Source organism: Bos mutus, chromosome 3 (assembly GCF_027580195.1).
Source record: "Bos mutus isolate GX-2022 chromosome 3, NWIPB_WYAK_1.1, whole genome shotgun sequence".
Classification (NCBI taxonomy): Eukaryota; Metazoa; Chordata; class Mammalia; order Artiodactyla; family Bovidae; genus Bos; species Bos mutus.
Window position 1 is genome coordinate 98,835,974 of NC_091619.1, and position 15,600 is coordinate 98,851,573.

General features: G+C 38.6%; 1 protein-coding gene across 1 annotated transcript in view; it reads left to right on the forward strand.

Annotated features, from left to right (window-relative positions):
- The window catches only part of ZSWIM5 (zinc finger SWIM-type containing 5), a 147,364-nt gene that overhangs the window by 128,600 nt on the left and 3,164 nt on the right, over positions 1 to 15,600 (forward strand). The window contains exons 12-13 of the mRNA XM_070368166.1: positions 14,582 to 14,745; positions 15,223 to 15,304. Of these exons, the coding sequence (XP_070224267.1) occupies positions 14,582 to 14,745; positions 15,223 to 15,304 (246 nt within the window). The remainder of the gene's footprint in view (positions 1 to 14,581; positions 14,746 to 15,222; positions 15,305 to 15,600) is intronic.

Genomic DNA, 15,600 nt, shown 5'->3' on the forward strand with positions numbered 1-15,600 from the left:
AAGTTGGTTTAAAACATTCAAAAATCAATCACTGTATTTCACCATACTAATAGAGTAAAAAAGAATACCCAAATGATCATCTCAGTAATATAGAAAAAGCACCTAATAAAATCCAACATTTATTACTACTAAAAACATTAAAATTCTCAACAAACTAGGAATAGAAGGGAACTTTCCCACATGATAAAGGGCATCTCTCTTACAACTGCCTTTATACTTAATGGTAAAAGAGTGAATGTTTTCTTCCTGACATCAAGAACAAGGCAGGGACTTTCCTGGTTATACAGTGCTTAAGTCTCTGAGCTTCCACTGCAAAAGGTTCAATCCCTGGTTGGGGAACTAAGATCCCACATGCCACCTGGTGGGGCAAAAAAAATTAAAAGTTAAAATTTTTTTAAAAATAAAAGAACAAGGCAAAGCTGTTTACTTTTACCTCTTCTGTTTCAGTATCAAACTGTTGATTTTAGCCAGTACAATAAGACACTTAACAGCACTCAGATTAACGATACTCAGATTAGAAAGGAAGAAGCAAAACTCTGATGACTTGATTGTCTATGTAGAAAATCCTACAGAACCTACAAAAAACTTTGAGAACTAATAATAAGTTTAACAATGTTTCAGGATATAAGATTAATATACAAAAATCAATAGTATTTCAATAAAGCAGCAATGAACAGTCAGAAGTTGAAAATTTTTAAGTTATCATTATAATAACATCTTGAAGTTCAAAAGGGAGGGGATATATGTATACCTATCGCTGATTCATGTTGATGTTTGGCAGAAACCAACAAAATTCTGTAAAGCAATTATCTTTCAATTAAAAAATAAATAAATTTTTAAAAATTAAAAAATAAAACAAGAGAAAGGCTAAAATTTTAAAAACAATTGTAATAAGACTGGCAAGGATGTAGAGCAACTGAAGCTCTCATACATTGCAGGTTGGAACATAAGTTAAACCACTTTGGTAAACCATTTGTCAGTTTCTTAGAAAGTTAAATAGACACCTGCACACATGATCCTGCCATTCCACTCATAGGTATTAACCAAAGGAAATGAAAGCATATATCCATACAAAGAATTCAACATGAGTGTCATAACAGCTTTATTTTTTAACCCCAACCTGGAAATGATCCATATATCCATGAGTAGATTGAATGGATAAAAACTGAAACAACCATACAGTGGAATACTACTCAGTAATGAAAAGGAACAAACTACTGATACGTACTACACCATGGAAGAATCAAAATAATTACACTAAGTGAAAGAAGCCAGACTAAAGGAAAAATGGTGCATACGTATTATTCTATTTAAATAAAATTCTAGCAGTGCCACACCATGGTGACAGAAAAATCAGCAGTTTTCTGGGAGTGGGGTCTGGTATAGGCTAGGATGGAAGGGAAGAAAGGATTAGCAAGGGTCACAAGGAAACTTTGGGGGCAATAGATATATCATGAGTAGTGGGTTAAGTCAAAATCATGTATTACTTAATAGGAGGCAATAAGAATTCAGTATCACTTCTCTTGGTGCTGCTACTGCTGCTAAGTCGCTTTAGTCGTGTCTGACTCTGTGCAACCCCGTAGACGGCAGCCCACCAGGCTCCCCGTCCCTGGGATTCTCCAGGCAAGAACACTGGAGTGGGTTGCCATTTCCTTCTCCAATGCATGAAAGTGAAAAGTGAAAGTGAAGTCACTCAGTCATGTCCGACTCTTAGCGACCTCATGGACTGCAGCCTACCAGCCTCCTCCGTCCATGGGATTTTCCAGGCAGGAGTACTGGAGTGGGGTGCCATTGCCTTCTCACTTCTCTTACATTACACCAAAAATGCAAACCTGCATCTAATCATGAGGAAACATCAGTCATATCCAAACTGAAGGTCATTCTGTAAGATAACTAATCTGCAAAAATGTCAAGGCCATGAGTGTCAAGGGAAGACTCAGGAATTTTTCCAAATTGTCAAAGGCTGAAGAGACATGACAAATGTAACACATGATCTTGTATAAAATCTTTACACATGTTTATACAAGATCACGTGTTGCATTTAGTTTGTCATATCTTCTTAGGTGGTAAAATATCAATATAAATTTCCTGATCTTGATGGTTCTGTTGCAGGTAAGTAGAAGAGTGTCCTTGTTTGCCAGGAATAGACTGCAGAGCTCAGGAATGAGTTCAGGGTATCAAATCAGTTACTTTCAAGTGGTTTGGGGTGAGGACATGGAGAAAAGATGATGCTTGAAGTACTATTGAAACTTCTCTTTGAGTTTGAAATTATTTCAAAATAAAAGGAAAAATTTTGATAAAACATTGTGTTTGCAAAGGTGTAGAGTGGGAGTGTAGATTGGTAATCCTTTGCGTAGGGCAATTTGGCCCTACATGTCTATCAAATGTCTATCATAATTACAATGTATTTATGCTTTGACCCAGCTGTTTCACTTCAGAGATTTTATTTTACAAATATATTTGTGAAATGATGTTTGTACAAAGTTATTCACTACAACCTTATTTGCGATTGCAAAATATTTGAAACATTTTAAATAGCCATCAATAGAAGACTGATTAAATATATTACTTTAGCACCAAATCTCATATGGAATTCCAAAATCTGAAAAGCTTTGAAAATCCATTCTTTTTTCTAAGTTGAAAGCAAAACCTGGCCTCAGCTGACAAGAAGCGTTAGTTGTTTCTCAACATTCTTACCAGTCACAGACATCTCTGCTATTCACAAATAAAATGTTTGCTTTTTTTTTTAAGATGGTTGTTATTTTGTCAGTTTGAGTTTAATTATTCTGTAAAAATGTCCAGAAAATTGAAGATACTCCTGTGGATAAAAATCAGTAGAAAAGGAACCATGTGACATCAATAGCACAGAAAATAGAGTTAGTGCAAAATTTGATCAGGTGTTTCTATAAGACATCTTCAGTTCAGTTTCAGTTCAGTCGCTCAGTTGTGTCCGACTCTTTGCGACCCCATGAATCGCAGCATGCCAGGCCTCCCTGTCCAGCACAAACACCCAGAGTTCACTCAGACTCACGTCCGTTGAGTCAGTGATGCCATCCAGCCATCTCATCCTCTGTCGTCCCCTTCTCCTCCTGCCCCCCAATCCCTCCCAGCATCAGAGTCTTTTCCAATGAGTCAACTCTTCACGTGAGGTGGCCAAAGTACTGGAGTTTCAGCTTTAGCATCAGTCCTTCCAAAGAAATCCCAGGGCTGATCTCCTTCAGAATGGACTGGTTGGTTCTCCTTGCAGTCCAAGGGACTCTCAAGAGTCTTCTCCAACACCACAGTTCAAAAGCATCAATTCTTCGGCGCTCAGCCTTCTTCACAGTCCAACTCTCACATCCATACATGACCACAGGAAAAACCATAGCCTTGACTAGACGGACCTTTGTTGGCAAAGCAATGTCTCTGTTTTTGAATATGCTATCTAGGTTGGTCATAACTTTCCTTCCAAGGAGTAAGCGTCTTTTAATGTCATGGCTGCAGTCACCATCTGTAGTGATTTTGGAGCCTAAAAATATAAAGTCTGACACTGTTTCCACTGTTTCCCCATCTATTTCCCATGAAATGATGGGACCGGATGCCATGATCTTTGTTTTCTGAATGTTGAGCTTTAAGCCAACTTTTTCACTCTCCTCTTTCACTTTCATCAAGAGGCTTTTTAGTTCCTCTTCACTTTCTGCCATAAGGGTGGTGTCATCTGCATATCTGAGGTTATTGCTATCTCTCCTGGCAGTCTTGATTCCAGCTTGTGCTTCTTCCAGTTGAAAGAGCAAAGTGTGGGAATTAACACCACATATGACTTGAACTGGGCTTCCTGGGTGGCTCAGTGGTAAAAAAAAAAAAAAAAAAAATTCCACTTGCCAATGCAAGAGATGCAGTCAATCCCTAGGTTGGGAAGATCCCCTGAAGAAGGAAATGGCAACCCACTCTAGTATTCTTGCCTGGGAAATCCCATGGACAGAGGAGCCTGGTGGGCTACAGTCCATAGGGTCACAAAAAATCGGACACAACTGAGCTCAGTACAGCAGCAGCATGACTTGAAGTAATAGAAAGACAAAGTGTTAAAGTTTTACAGGGACAATGATCAGAACTAAAGAAGAACAGAAAATTTTCTGAGGACAAAAAATGAAGATATTGACATTACCATGATTGAAAGGATTCAACAATGAAACAGTATGAATATGCCACTGATTGGTTTGTTGTTCATGAAACAAGCTAGATTATTCCATGAAGGACTGAAGCTTTACGGTAAGTTTAGGATATCAGAAGATTGGCTGCAGAAATTTCAGAAGCATTGCAGTATAAAATATCTGTACAACTATGATGAAAAAACTTATTTTCATGAAGTTGATGAAAATTATATTGACAATTTGTTATGGTAATTTTTAATGAAAACCTTAGTCTTGAACAAGTATACACTGCTGATGAAATAGCTCTGTTCTGTTTTCTTAAAAAAAATTAACAGTGATTGATGAGCAAACAAGAGATTTTAAGGACTCTAAACACAGGGTGAAAGTTCTGGGATGTGCCAGATAAAGCTAGAAAAAGTCAACGTCCATAGTGTTTCAAAAGTTATTCAGAGAATTCCCTAGCAGTCCAGTGGTTAGGACTCTGCTTTCACTACCATGGACCTAGGTTCGATCTCTGGTCAGGGAACTAGTATCCTGCAAGCTGTGCAGTAAAACAACAACAAAAAAAGAGTTGTTCACAGTTTATTTGTTAGTATGTAAACAAAAAAACATGAGTAATCAAAGAGATCATTTCTATCAGGCTTAATAATCTGTACCAATGACATGAACTCATTGTACTGGAAGCTGGAATGGAAGAAAACTGTATACTCGTTCCTAGACCACTATTTCACACACACACCTCATGAACTTCTTATAACCAAGAAATTTTACTCCCAATGAAGAACAAATATAAATATTTTTTTATTTTCATACTATATACTTGAAACAGGTAACTCCCAAGTCTTCCTAAAGGAGTTATTATACAAACTTGATCAAGTATACCTTAGTTATGCTATTTACACAGTTGCTGATACTTGAAACAATTGATAAATATTTTGCAGAGACTCTCACTTTGAAAGTGCACTTGTATATAAAGATAGTGAAGGGTTTTGTGTCACTAATGTAGTCTCATTACTTACATTAAAAGTTAATAGGCTAAAAGTCTAAGTAAGTCAGAACCTTGCTACTCAATGTATGATCCGTGGATAAGCAGCATCAGCATGACCTGGAAACTTGTTAGAAATGCAAATTCTGAATCTGAATCTGAATCTCTATGAATATAGCCCAAGAATCTTATCCTTTAACAAATTCTTCACATGATTTTTAACCTACTAAGATTGTAGAAGTGTTGAGTTAGAACAAGCTGACATCAAAAAATAGACTATTTTAAGTTATATACCTATTGTACATTCCTTGCAATGTAGAAGAATTGTTAAAATAGTGTTATCCCAAGTAAGCATGAGGCTAGGAATAATGACAATTATGAAATGTAACAGATGAAAAAAAATGTCCATAGACAGTATGGGGGAAATGTATGAGCAGTTAATTGGCCTTGAATAACATGCATTTATCAGTGAAAAAGGATTATAGCTGCTTACTTAATTGAAAAAGACTGCTTATGTAGAAATCTGTATTAATCAGACACATTATCCTAGAAGTACTCCTTTTTTAAGGTCATCTATTGTAGTTGTTTCATCATTAAAGAATCTCTTTTCAGGCCCATCATTAAATTCCCAACTCTGATCTTTGGTGACAGTAATAGCAATGCAGATGAAGCCTTTTGTCCAAAAGCCTCAAGAAACCAGATAGAAGAAGTATTTACTTATGCATATGTTTAGAAGCGTAGCTTGGTTTGAGGTTTTATTGAGTATTTTCCTTAGAAGTAAAGAGTCCCAAGTATTTAGTCTATATCACACTATTTCATCCATCAGTTTATTACTGTATCAAAAAAATACAATACTAACTTTGCTATTTATCCTACCTAGCATGAATATTCATACTTTTACTGAACAAATAATAATGTGTTTAATTATAGGATGCTGCCCCAGACCCATTGTGAGTATTATATATAACTTTTGTACAAACTATCTTTATATAATAAGCTCCAAATGCATTCATAACCTAAGAGTTTTAAAGAAGCAGTTATGGACCTGTACATCCATAAATGGGATATTATGCAGTCATGTAAAAGAACAAACATTTCTTTATGTACTGATGTAGAATAATTTCCAAGATACACTAATATGTGAGGGGGAAATGACATGCAAATTTGTATATACTATGCTAAAGGATGGTGTGATCACTGACCTAGAGCCAGACATCCTGAAATGTGAAGTCAAGTGGGCCTTAGAAAGCATCACTACGAACAAAGCTAGTGGAGGTGATGGAATTCCAGTTGAGCTATTTCAAATCCTGAAAGATGATGCTGTGAAAGTGCTGCACTCAATATGCCAGCACATTTGGAAAACTCAGCAGTGGCCACAGGACTGGAAAAGGTCAGTTTTCATTCCAGTCCCAAAGAAAGGCAATGCCAAAGAATGCTCAAACTACCGCAAAATTGCACTTATCTCACACGCTGGTAAATGCTCAAAATTCTGAAAGCCAGGCTTCAGCAATATGTGAACCATGAACTTCCAGATGTTCAAGCTGGTTTTAGAAAAGGCAGAGGAACCAGAGATCAAATTGCCAACATCCGCTGGATCATGGGAAAAGCAAGAGAGTTCCAGAAAAACATCTATTTCTGCTTTATTGACTATGCCAAAGCCTTTGACTTTGTGGATCACAATAAACCGTGGAAAATTCTTCAAGAGATGGGAATACCAGACCACCTGACCTGCCTCTTGAGAAATTTGTATGCAGGTCAGGAAGCAGCAGTTAGAACTGGACATGGAACAACAGACTGGTTCCAAGTAGGAAAAGGAGTACATCAAGGCTGTATATTGTCACCCTGCTTATTTAACTTCTATGCAGAGTACATCATGAGAAACGCTGGACTGGAAGAAACACAAGCTGGAATCAAGATTGCCGGGAGAAATAGCAATAACCTCAGATATGCATATGACACCACCCTTATGGCAGAAAGTGAAGAGGAACTAAAAGCCTCTTGATGAAAGTGAAAGAGGAGAGTGAAAAAGTTGGCTTAAAGCTCAATGTTCAGAAAACGAAGATCATGGCATCCGGTCCCATCACTTCATGGGAAATAGATGGGGAAACAGTGGAAACAGTGTCAGACTTTATTTTTTGGGCAGATGGTGATTGCAGCCATGACATTAAAAGACGCTTACTCCTTGGAAGGAAAGTTATGACCAACCTAGATAGCATATTCAAAAGCAGAGATGTTACTTTGCCAACAAAGGTCTGTCTAGTCAAGGCTATGGTTTTGCCAGTGGTCATGTATGGATGTGAAAGTTGGACTGTGAAGAAAGCTGAGCGCCGAAGAATTGATGCTTTTGAACTGTGGTGTTGGAGAAGACTCTTGAGAGTCCCTTGGACTGCAAGGAGATCCAAGCAGTCCATCCTAAAGGAGATCAGTCCTAGGTGTTCATTTGAAGGACTGATGCTGAAGGTGAAACTCCAATACTTTGGCCACTTCATGCGAAGAGTTGACTCATTGGAAAAGACTGATGCTGGGAGGGATTGGGGGCAAGAGGAAAAGGGGACAACAGAGGATGAGATGGCTGGATGGCATCACCGACTCGATGGACCTGAGTTTGAGTGAACTCCGGGAGTTGGTGATGGACAGGGAGGCCTGGCGTGCTGTGATTCACGGGGTCACAAAGAGTCAGACACATCTGAGTGACTGAACTGAACTGAACTGAACATACATGTCTAGAATAGGCAAGTTAATAAAGACAAAAAATAGAAGTTTCCTGGGCTAAAGGGAGAGATGATGGTGAATTACTGCTTAATGGGTACAGAGTTTCTGTTTAGGATGATAAAAAACTTTTGGAAATATATGGTGCTGCTATTTACACAATGAATGATATTCCACAATGTTGAATGTGATTAACAGTACTCAATTGTATACTTAAAATGGTTAAGATAGAAAGTTTTAGTATATATATTTTTACCACAATTAATAGGTAAAGGAATTAATAAAGAGGCAGTGTTAAAGCAAGCAAATGACCCTAAGTACAAACATTGAACTGTACTGGGCTTCATTTTTATCCTGGTACTTTTAGGTACATATTTAATTCTTCTGTGACTTGAGCTTCTACACTTTACCTTTCCATATGAAAATGAAATGAAAGTCACTCAGTCATGTCATATTTTGAACTAAAAACAGAGGCCAGGGCTTAAACAAAGCACACATATGAGGTGTCGTCAACACTCTCACCCCCACTTTCCATACCCTGTAGACTACCAAAGTAGCTGCACTAAAAGCAGGAAGAGTCTAGAAAAGATATTCTCCCAGGAAAGCATGTGTACCAGCTGAGCTAATTTGTTATTTTCATCTTTAAAACTGTTTCTTAACCACAGTCTGATTCCTTCACCAACAACATAGTAAAGGATAGAGAAAGGTATACCATGTTAACACATACCAAGAAAAACCTGGGATGCCTGTATTAAACAAAGACTTCAGTAAATGGAAAATTTTCAGGGATAAAGAGGGGCATTACACAGTGATAAAGGAGTCAGTTATCCAAAAAGTCATAATTATCTTTAATGTATATGCATCTAACAACAAAGCATCAAAATATGTGAGGGGAAAACCACTAGAACTGCAAGGAGAAATGGACAAATCCACTGTTACATTCATTCAGAGAGTTCACAGTACCTCTTGTCAATAATTGATACATCCAGCAGGCAAAAAAATCAATAAGTTATACTTGAACAAGCCATTAATTAACTGAATCTATTAACATTTATAAAATACTTTATCAAACTGCAATATAATACATTCTTTTCAAGCTCACATGGAATGTTCACCAAGATAGACCACATTCTGAACCATAAAACACACCTCAGTAAATTTAGAAGAACAGAAATCATACAAAGTATGCTTTCAGATCATACTTTAAGCTAGAAATTATTAACAGAAGGATAACTGGAAAATTCTCAAAAATATGGAGTTTAAACACACTTCTAAGTAACATATGGATCAAAGATGAACTCTCAGGAATTTTTTAATATTTTTAACTAAATGAAAGTTTAAAACTAAAAAAAAAAAAAATGAACTAATCAGAAATGTAGGATGCAATGAAAGCAGTGTTTGGAGGGAAATTTTACAGCATTAAATACATATGTTAGAAAAGAGGTAATATTGCAAATATTCCCTCACACCTGTTAGAATGGCTGTTATCAAAAAGACAAAAGATGTGGAGTACACTGTTGGTGAGAATGTAAATTGGTACAACAACTATGGAAAACGGGATGGATGTTTCTCAAAAAATTTTAAAAATAGAACTACCATGTACAGTATGTACCATGTATGGTATATGGTACAGTAATCAGATAGTGTGGTATTGGCAGAAGAATAAGCAAATAGGTCCATGGAACAAAATAGAGAGCTCAGAAATAGTCTCTCACAAATACAGTCAACTGGTCTTTGACGAAGGAGCAAAGGATAGTATTTTCAGCAAATGGTACTAGAAGAACTGTACATCCACATTTTAAAAAATGAATATAGACACATTGACCTTATACCTTTCATGCAAATGAATTCAGATGTATCATAGACATAAATATAAAACACAAAATTATAAAACTTCTAGAAGATAACACAGGAGAAAGACTAGATGACCTTGTGTTTGACAGTAACTTTTTTTGACCACACTGTGTTCCCTGATCAGGGATCAAACCTGGGCTGCCTGCAGTAGAAACACAGAGTCCTAACCACTGGACCTCTGGAGAATTCCCAGAAATAGCTTTTTAGATACAACACCAAAATTAGATACAGTCGATGAAAAAAACATTGGTAAGTAAGACTTCATTAAAATTTAAAACTTATGTGAAAAACATTGAAAAGACAAGCCACAGCCTGGGAGAAAATATTTGCAAAACAGTATCTACTAAAGAACTTGTATCCCAAATACACAAATAACTCTTAAAACTCGACATTATTGTTGAGAAAACAACTGAATCTTAAAATGCACTAAAGACCTGAACTGATGCCTTACCAGATAAGATATATAGATGTCAAACAAGCAGTAAGAAGATACTCACCATGACATGTCATATTCAGTTCAGTTCAGTTCAGTCACTCAGTCGTGTCCGACTCTTTGCGACTCCATGAACTGCAGCACGCCAGGCCTCCCTGTCCATCACCAAGTCCTGGAGTTCACCCAAACCCATGTCCACTGAACTGGTGATTCCATCCAACCATCTCATCCTCTGTCGTCCCCTTCTCCTCATGCCCTCAAATCTTTCCCAGCATCAGGGTCTTTTCCAATGAATCAGCTCTTCGCATCAGGTGGCAAAAGCATTGGAGTTTCAGCTTCAACATCCGTCCTTCCAATGAACACCCAGGACTGATCTCCTTTAGGATGGACTGGAAATACAAATTAAAACAAAAATTAGATACCACTATATACCTATTAGAATGGCTAAAATCCAAAACACACCACCAAACACTAGTGCGGATGTGGAGCAGCAGAGACTCCTTCATTCCTGGTGGGAATGCCAAAGGTTCAGCCACTTTGGAAGACAGTTTGTCAGTTTTTTACAAAGCTACACATAGTCTAACCATATGATCCAGTAATCTTGTTCCTAGTTATTTGCCCAAATAAGTTGAAAACTTACACAACTGTCTACACAAAAACCAGCACGCAAATGTTTATAGCACCTTAATTTGTAATTGCCTAAAAGTGGAAGCAAACAGGATATCCTGCAGCTGGTGAATGGATATACAAGCTGAGGTAGATCCATACAATGGCATATTATTTACCAACGTAAAGAAATGAAGTGCCCTTCAATAAGTGGTGCTGGGGAACTGGACAGCTACATATGAAAGAACGAAATTAGAACATTCTCTAACTGTACACAAAAATAAACTCAAAATGTATTAAAGACCTAAATATAAGACCAGAGACCATAAAACTCAAAACATAGGCAGAACACTTTAACACAAATCATAGCAGTGTTTTTTTTTAATCTGCATCCTAAATCAAAGGAAAATAAAAAGTAAACAAGTGGGACCTAGTTAAAAGCTTTTGCACAGCAAAGAAAATCATTGGCAAAATGAAAAGACAACCTACTGAATGAGAGGAAGTACTAGCAGATAGAGTGACCAATAGGGAATTAAATCCAAAATATACATTTCATATGAACTAACATAAAAAAAAAAAAACTTGATTTTTAAAATGGGCAGAAAACGTGGATAGACATTTTTCCAAAGAAGTACAGATGGTCAACAGGCAGATAAAAAGATGCTCAATATCATTAATCATCAGTTCAGTTCAGTCGCTCAGTCATGTCCGACTCTTCGCGACCCCATGAATCGCAGCACGCCAGGCCTCCCTGTCCATCACCAACTCCCAGAGTTCACCCAAACTTATGTGCATTGAGTCAGTGATGCCATCCAACCACCTCATCCTCTGTCATCCCCTTCTCCTCCTGCCCCCAATCCCTCCCAGCATCAGTCTTTTCCAATGAGTCAACTCTTCGCATGAGGTGGCCAAAGTACTGGAGTTTCAGCTTCAGCATCATTCCCTCCAAAGAAATCCCAGGGCTGATCTCCTTCAGAATGGACTGGTTGGATCCTTGCAGTCCAAGGGACTCTCAAGAGTCTTCTCCAACACCACAGTTCAAAAGCATCAATTCTTCGGCGCTCAGCCTTCTTCACAGTCCAACTCTCACATCCATACATGACCACTGGAAAAACCATAACCTTGACTACACGGACCTTTCTTGGCAAACTAATATCTCTGTTTTTGAATATGCTATCTAGGTTGGTCATAACTTTCCTTCCAAGGAGTAAGCGTCTTTTAATGTCATGGCTGCAATCACCATCTGCAGTGATTTTGGAGCCCAAAAAAATAAAGTCTAACACTGTTTCCACTGTTTCCCCATCTATTTCCCATGAAGTGATGGGACCGGATGCCATGATCTTCGTTTTCTGAATGTTGAGCTTTAAGCCAACTTTTTCACTCTCCTCTTTCACTTTCATCAAGAGGCTTTTTAGTTCCTCTTCACTTTCTGCCATAAGGGTGGTGTCATTTGCATATCTGAGGTTATTGATATTTCTCCCGGCAATCTTGATTCCAGCTTGTGTTTCTTCCAGTCCAGCGTTTCTCATGATGTACTCTGCGTAGAAGTTAAATAAGCAGGGTGATAATATACAGCCTTGACGTACTCCTTTTCCTATCGGGAACCAGTCTGTTGTTCGGTGTCCAGTTCTAACTGTATGAGGTATCACCTCACACCTGTCAGAATGATTATCATCAAAAAGAATGCAAATAACAACTGTTGGTGTGGACGTAGAGAAAAGGGAACCCTTGTACACTTTTGGTGGGAATGTATATTGATGCAGCCACTGTGAAAAATGATATGGAGGTTTCTCAGAAAATTAGAACTACGATATGACCCAGCAGTTCCACTCCTTGGTATATAGCCAAAAAATGTAAAACGTGAATTGAAAAAGATACATGTACCCCAGTGTTCATGACAGCATTATTTACAGTAGATAATAAATAGAACCAACCTAAGTGTCCCATCAAGAAATGAATGGGTAAAGAAGAGATGGTATAAATATATAATCAAATACTGCTCAGTCACAAAAAAGAAGAAATTTTTGCCATTTACAGCAACATAGATGGAATCGAAGGATATTCTGCTAAGTAAATCAAGTAAGAGAAAGACAAATATTGTATGATATCACTTATATGTGGAATCTAAAAAATACAACAAACTATTGAATATAACAAAAAAGAAACAGACTCACAGAGTATGAGAGCAAACTTGTTACCAGCGCGGGGAGGTAAGGTGGGGAGGAGGGTCTGGATGGGGGAAGGAGTCTAAGAGGTACAAACTGCTATGTATAAAATAAGTAAGCTACAAGGATACATTATAGGAATATAGCTAGTATTTTATAAACTATAAATGGAGTATAACCTTAGAAAGTGTGAATCACTATCTTGTATACCTGAAATGTATATAATATTGTACATCAACTGAAACTAAATTAAAAAAAAAAAGCTACCAAGCTATAAATAGACATTTAAGGAAACAAGTGTATTTTGCTTCCTGAAGGAAGCCAGTCTGTAAAGGTTACATACTATTCCAAACCTGCGACATTGTGGAAAAGTTAACACTATAATGGCAGTAAAAAGATGAGTAGTTTCAGAAGGAAAGAGAAGAGGGATGAACAGGGGGAACACAGGAGATTTTTACAGCAATGAGTCTATTCTATATGACATAGTAATGGCAAACCCATGATACTATGCGTTGGTCAAAACCCATAGGATTGTATAACACAGTGGACCCTAATGTTAACTGTGGACTTCAGTTAATAGTAATGTATCAGTGTTCGTTCAATGTAAGATGTTAGTAATAAGGGAAACTGAAAGGGGAAAGAGGGGGATATGTGAGAACTCTCTGTCTTATCTGCTCAATTTTCTGTATACCTAAAACCACTTTAAAAACATAAAGTCAGGGTTTCCTTGGCTGTCCAGTGGTTAGGACTCTGCTCTTGCTACTGAGGGCCTGGGTTTGATCCCTGGTTGAGGAACTAAGGTCCCACCAAAAAAAAAAAAAAAAAGTCTATTAAATGTCTTAATTGATTTTAAAGAGGATAGAAGGAAAAAAGGTGATCTCTCAATCCTGACACCCAAAGATAACTACTACTGCTAAGACAGTGTTGTAAAAATCCCCGGATATATTCTATTCATTTATATGCATGCACACACATATTACCTGTACACAAATTGTTTATAATTCCCTCCACGACCTTAAAAGGTTATTGTTTCTATTTTATAGATGAAGTAACTGGTCTGGTACTGGCTGAACTAGGTTCATTTCCCAATGTATTTTACTCCAAAGCCTGTACACTCTTAGCACTGCACCTCTTTGTAAGACATAAGACCTACTTTTTCTTCTCTCTTTATTTCACATTTTAGCCCTTCAGAAGATACACCAATCTCTCATATACCCTACTGCCTTTACCTTATATGGTACTCATGGCATTCCTGCAACGTATTCCATAACTCTGTGCACTCATACTTGCCTACTGGATAAGAAGTGGTAGCCCAGCTCCAGGGAACTGTACTGAGAAGCAGACCTTGGGACTGGAATACTTTCTTGGCAATAATGTGGCTTCCTTCTCCTGTATAAGTAGCTCTCAAAATTCAGGTGTTAGAAAAAGTTATTTCTGGGACCTAAAGATCCTGAGGGGAAAAAAGGGTAAGGGGTCAAGGCCGATGAAAAGGTGGAGAGCAGTGAATTTGCATGGGTGCCTGGGGAAGGAAGGAGCCTCCAGTGGGTTCAGTGGAGATAAAGCTTGACCACCCCGACCATTCGGAAGCATTCCGTGCATTGACACCAGCCAGTTCAACCAGCACCTGTTGTGATCAGCTGACTGTTCAGGGAAGCTTTAAAGAAGATCTTGTCCCTGCCCCTTCTCTTGGCACCTGTAGGGGACACTCTGAGGCTCCGAACAATCCTGGAAGCAATACAGAAGCACATCCATTCTTCCTCCCTCATCTTCAAACTGGCCCAAGATGCATTCAAGATTGCTACTCCCACGGACAGTAGTACAGATGGCACCCTGCTCAACGTGGCCTTGGAGCTGGGGCTACAGGTATGGAGGAGGAGTGGGCCATCCCCACTTTAAACTTCTGGCCTAGTGACAGGGAGTTAAGATCCCATGAGGACTGGAGTGGGCATGGGCCAGGTCTGATTCTTTCTGTGTCCCCAGAACATAGCTTCTAGGCTAGTCACAAGGTCAGGACTCAATTTGGGGCTCTGTTTTGAAGTTAAGGCCAGTTAAGCAGTATAGCCTTAGGCTCCACAAGGTCCCCATCTTTTCCCTACCCACCCCCATTCCTCCAAGTCAAGGTGTGATAATAAGGGGTTTATTCATTACAGATCATCAGAGAAATCTTCTATCTGGTGGCAGGATGGGGCAGAAATTAAACAAACCCATCTGTACTTCTCAGGGGAGAGATGGTTGTTTAAGGCACAAATAAATACACATACATAAATGAATGGCAAGGAGGAGGGAGAGGTTATAGCAGTTATGCTAAGTCCGCTGGGAATGCCACTTTTTTTCGCCCAGGTGATGAGGATGACCTTATCAACCCTCAACTGGAGGCGCCGGGAGATGGTGCGGTGGTTGGTAACCTGTGCCACGGAAGTGGGTGAGTCTCCCAGCTCCCTGTGCCCCCAGGGGAAAGGATTCCTAGGCCCTACTCTTGGGACAGGACAGTGAATCCTTAGAGCTCTCATATTCCATTATTGATGGCCTAGGAAAGGATGAGGCTGCTGGTAGGAGAAGATGGCCCTGTTCAGCCTGACCAAGGTCTTCCCTCACTGCTTGGATTGTACCCTGAGGGCAAGCAGCACTCTGATCCTCTGCTAGAAACATTCTAAAAGAATGAATTTTCAGCCACCAGTACTCAAGTGCAGCCTTAGGAGGTAGTTGGCCCAGTTGTTT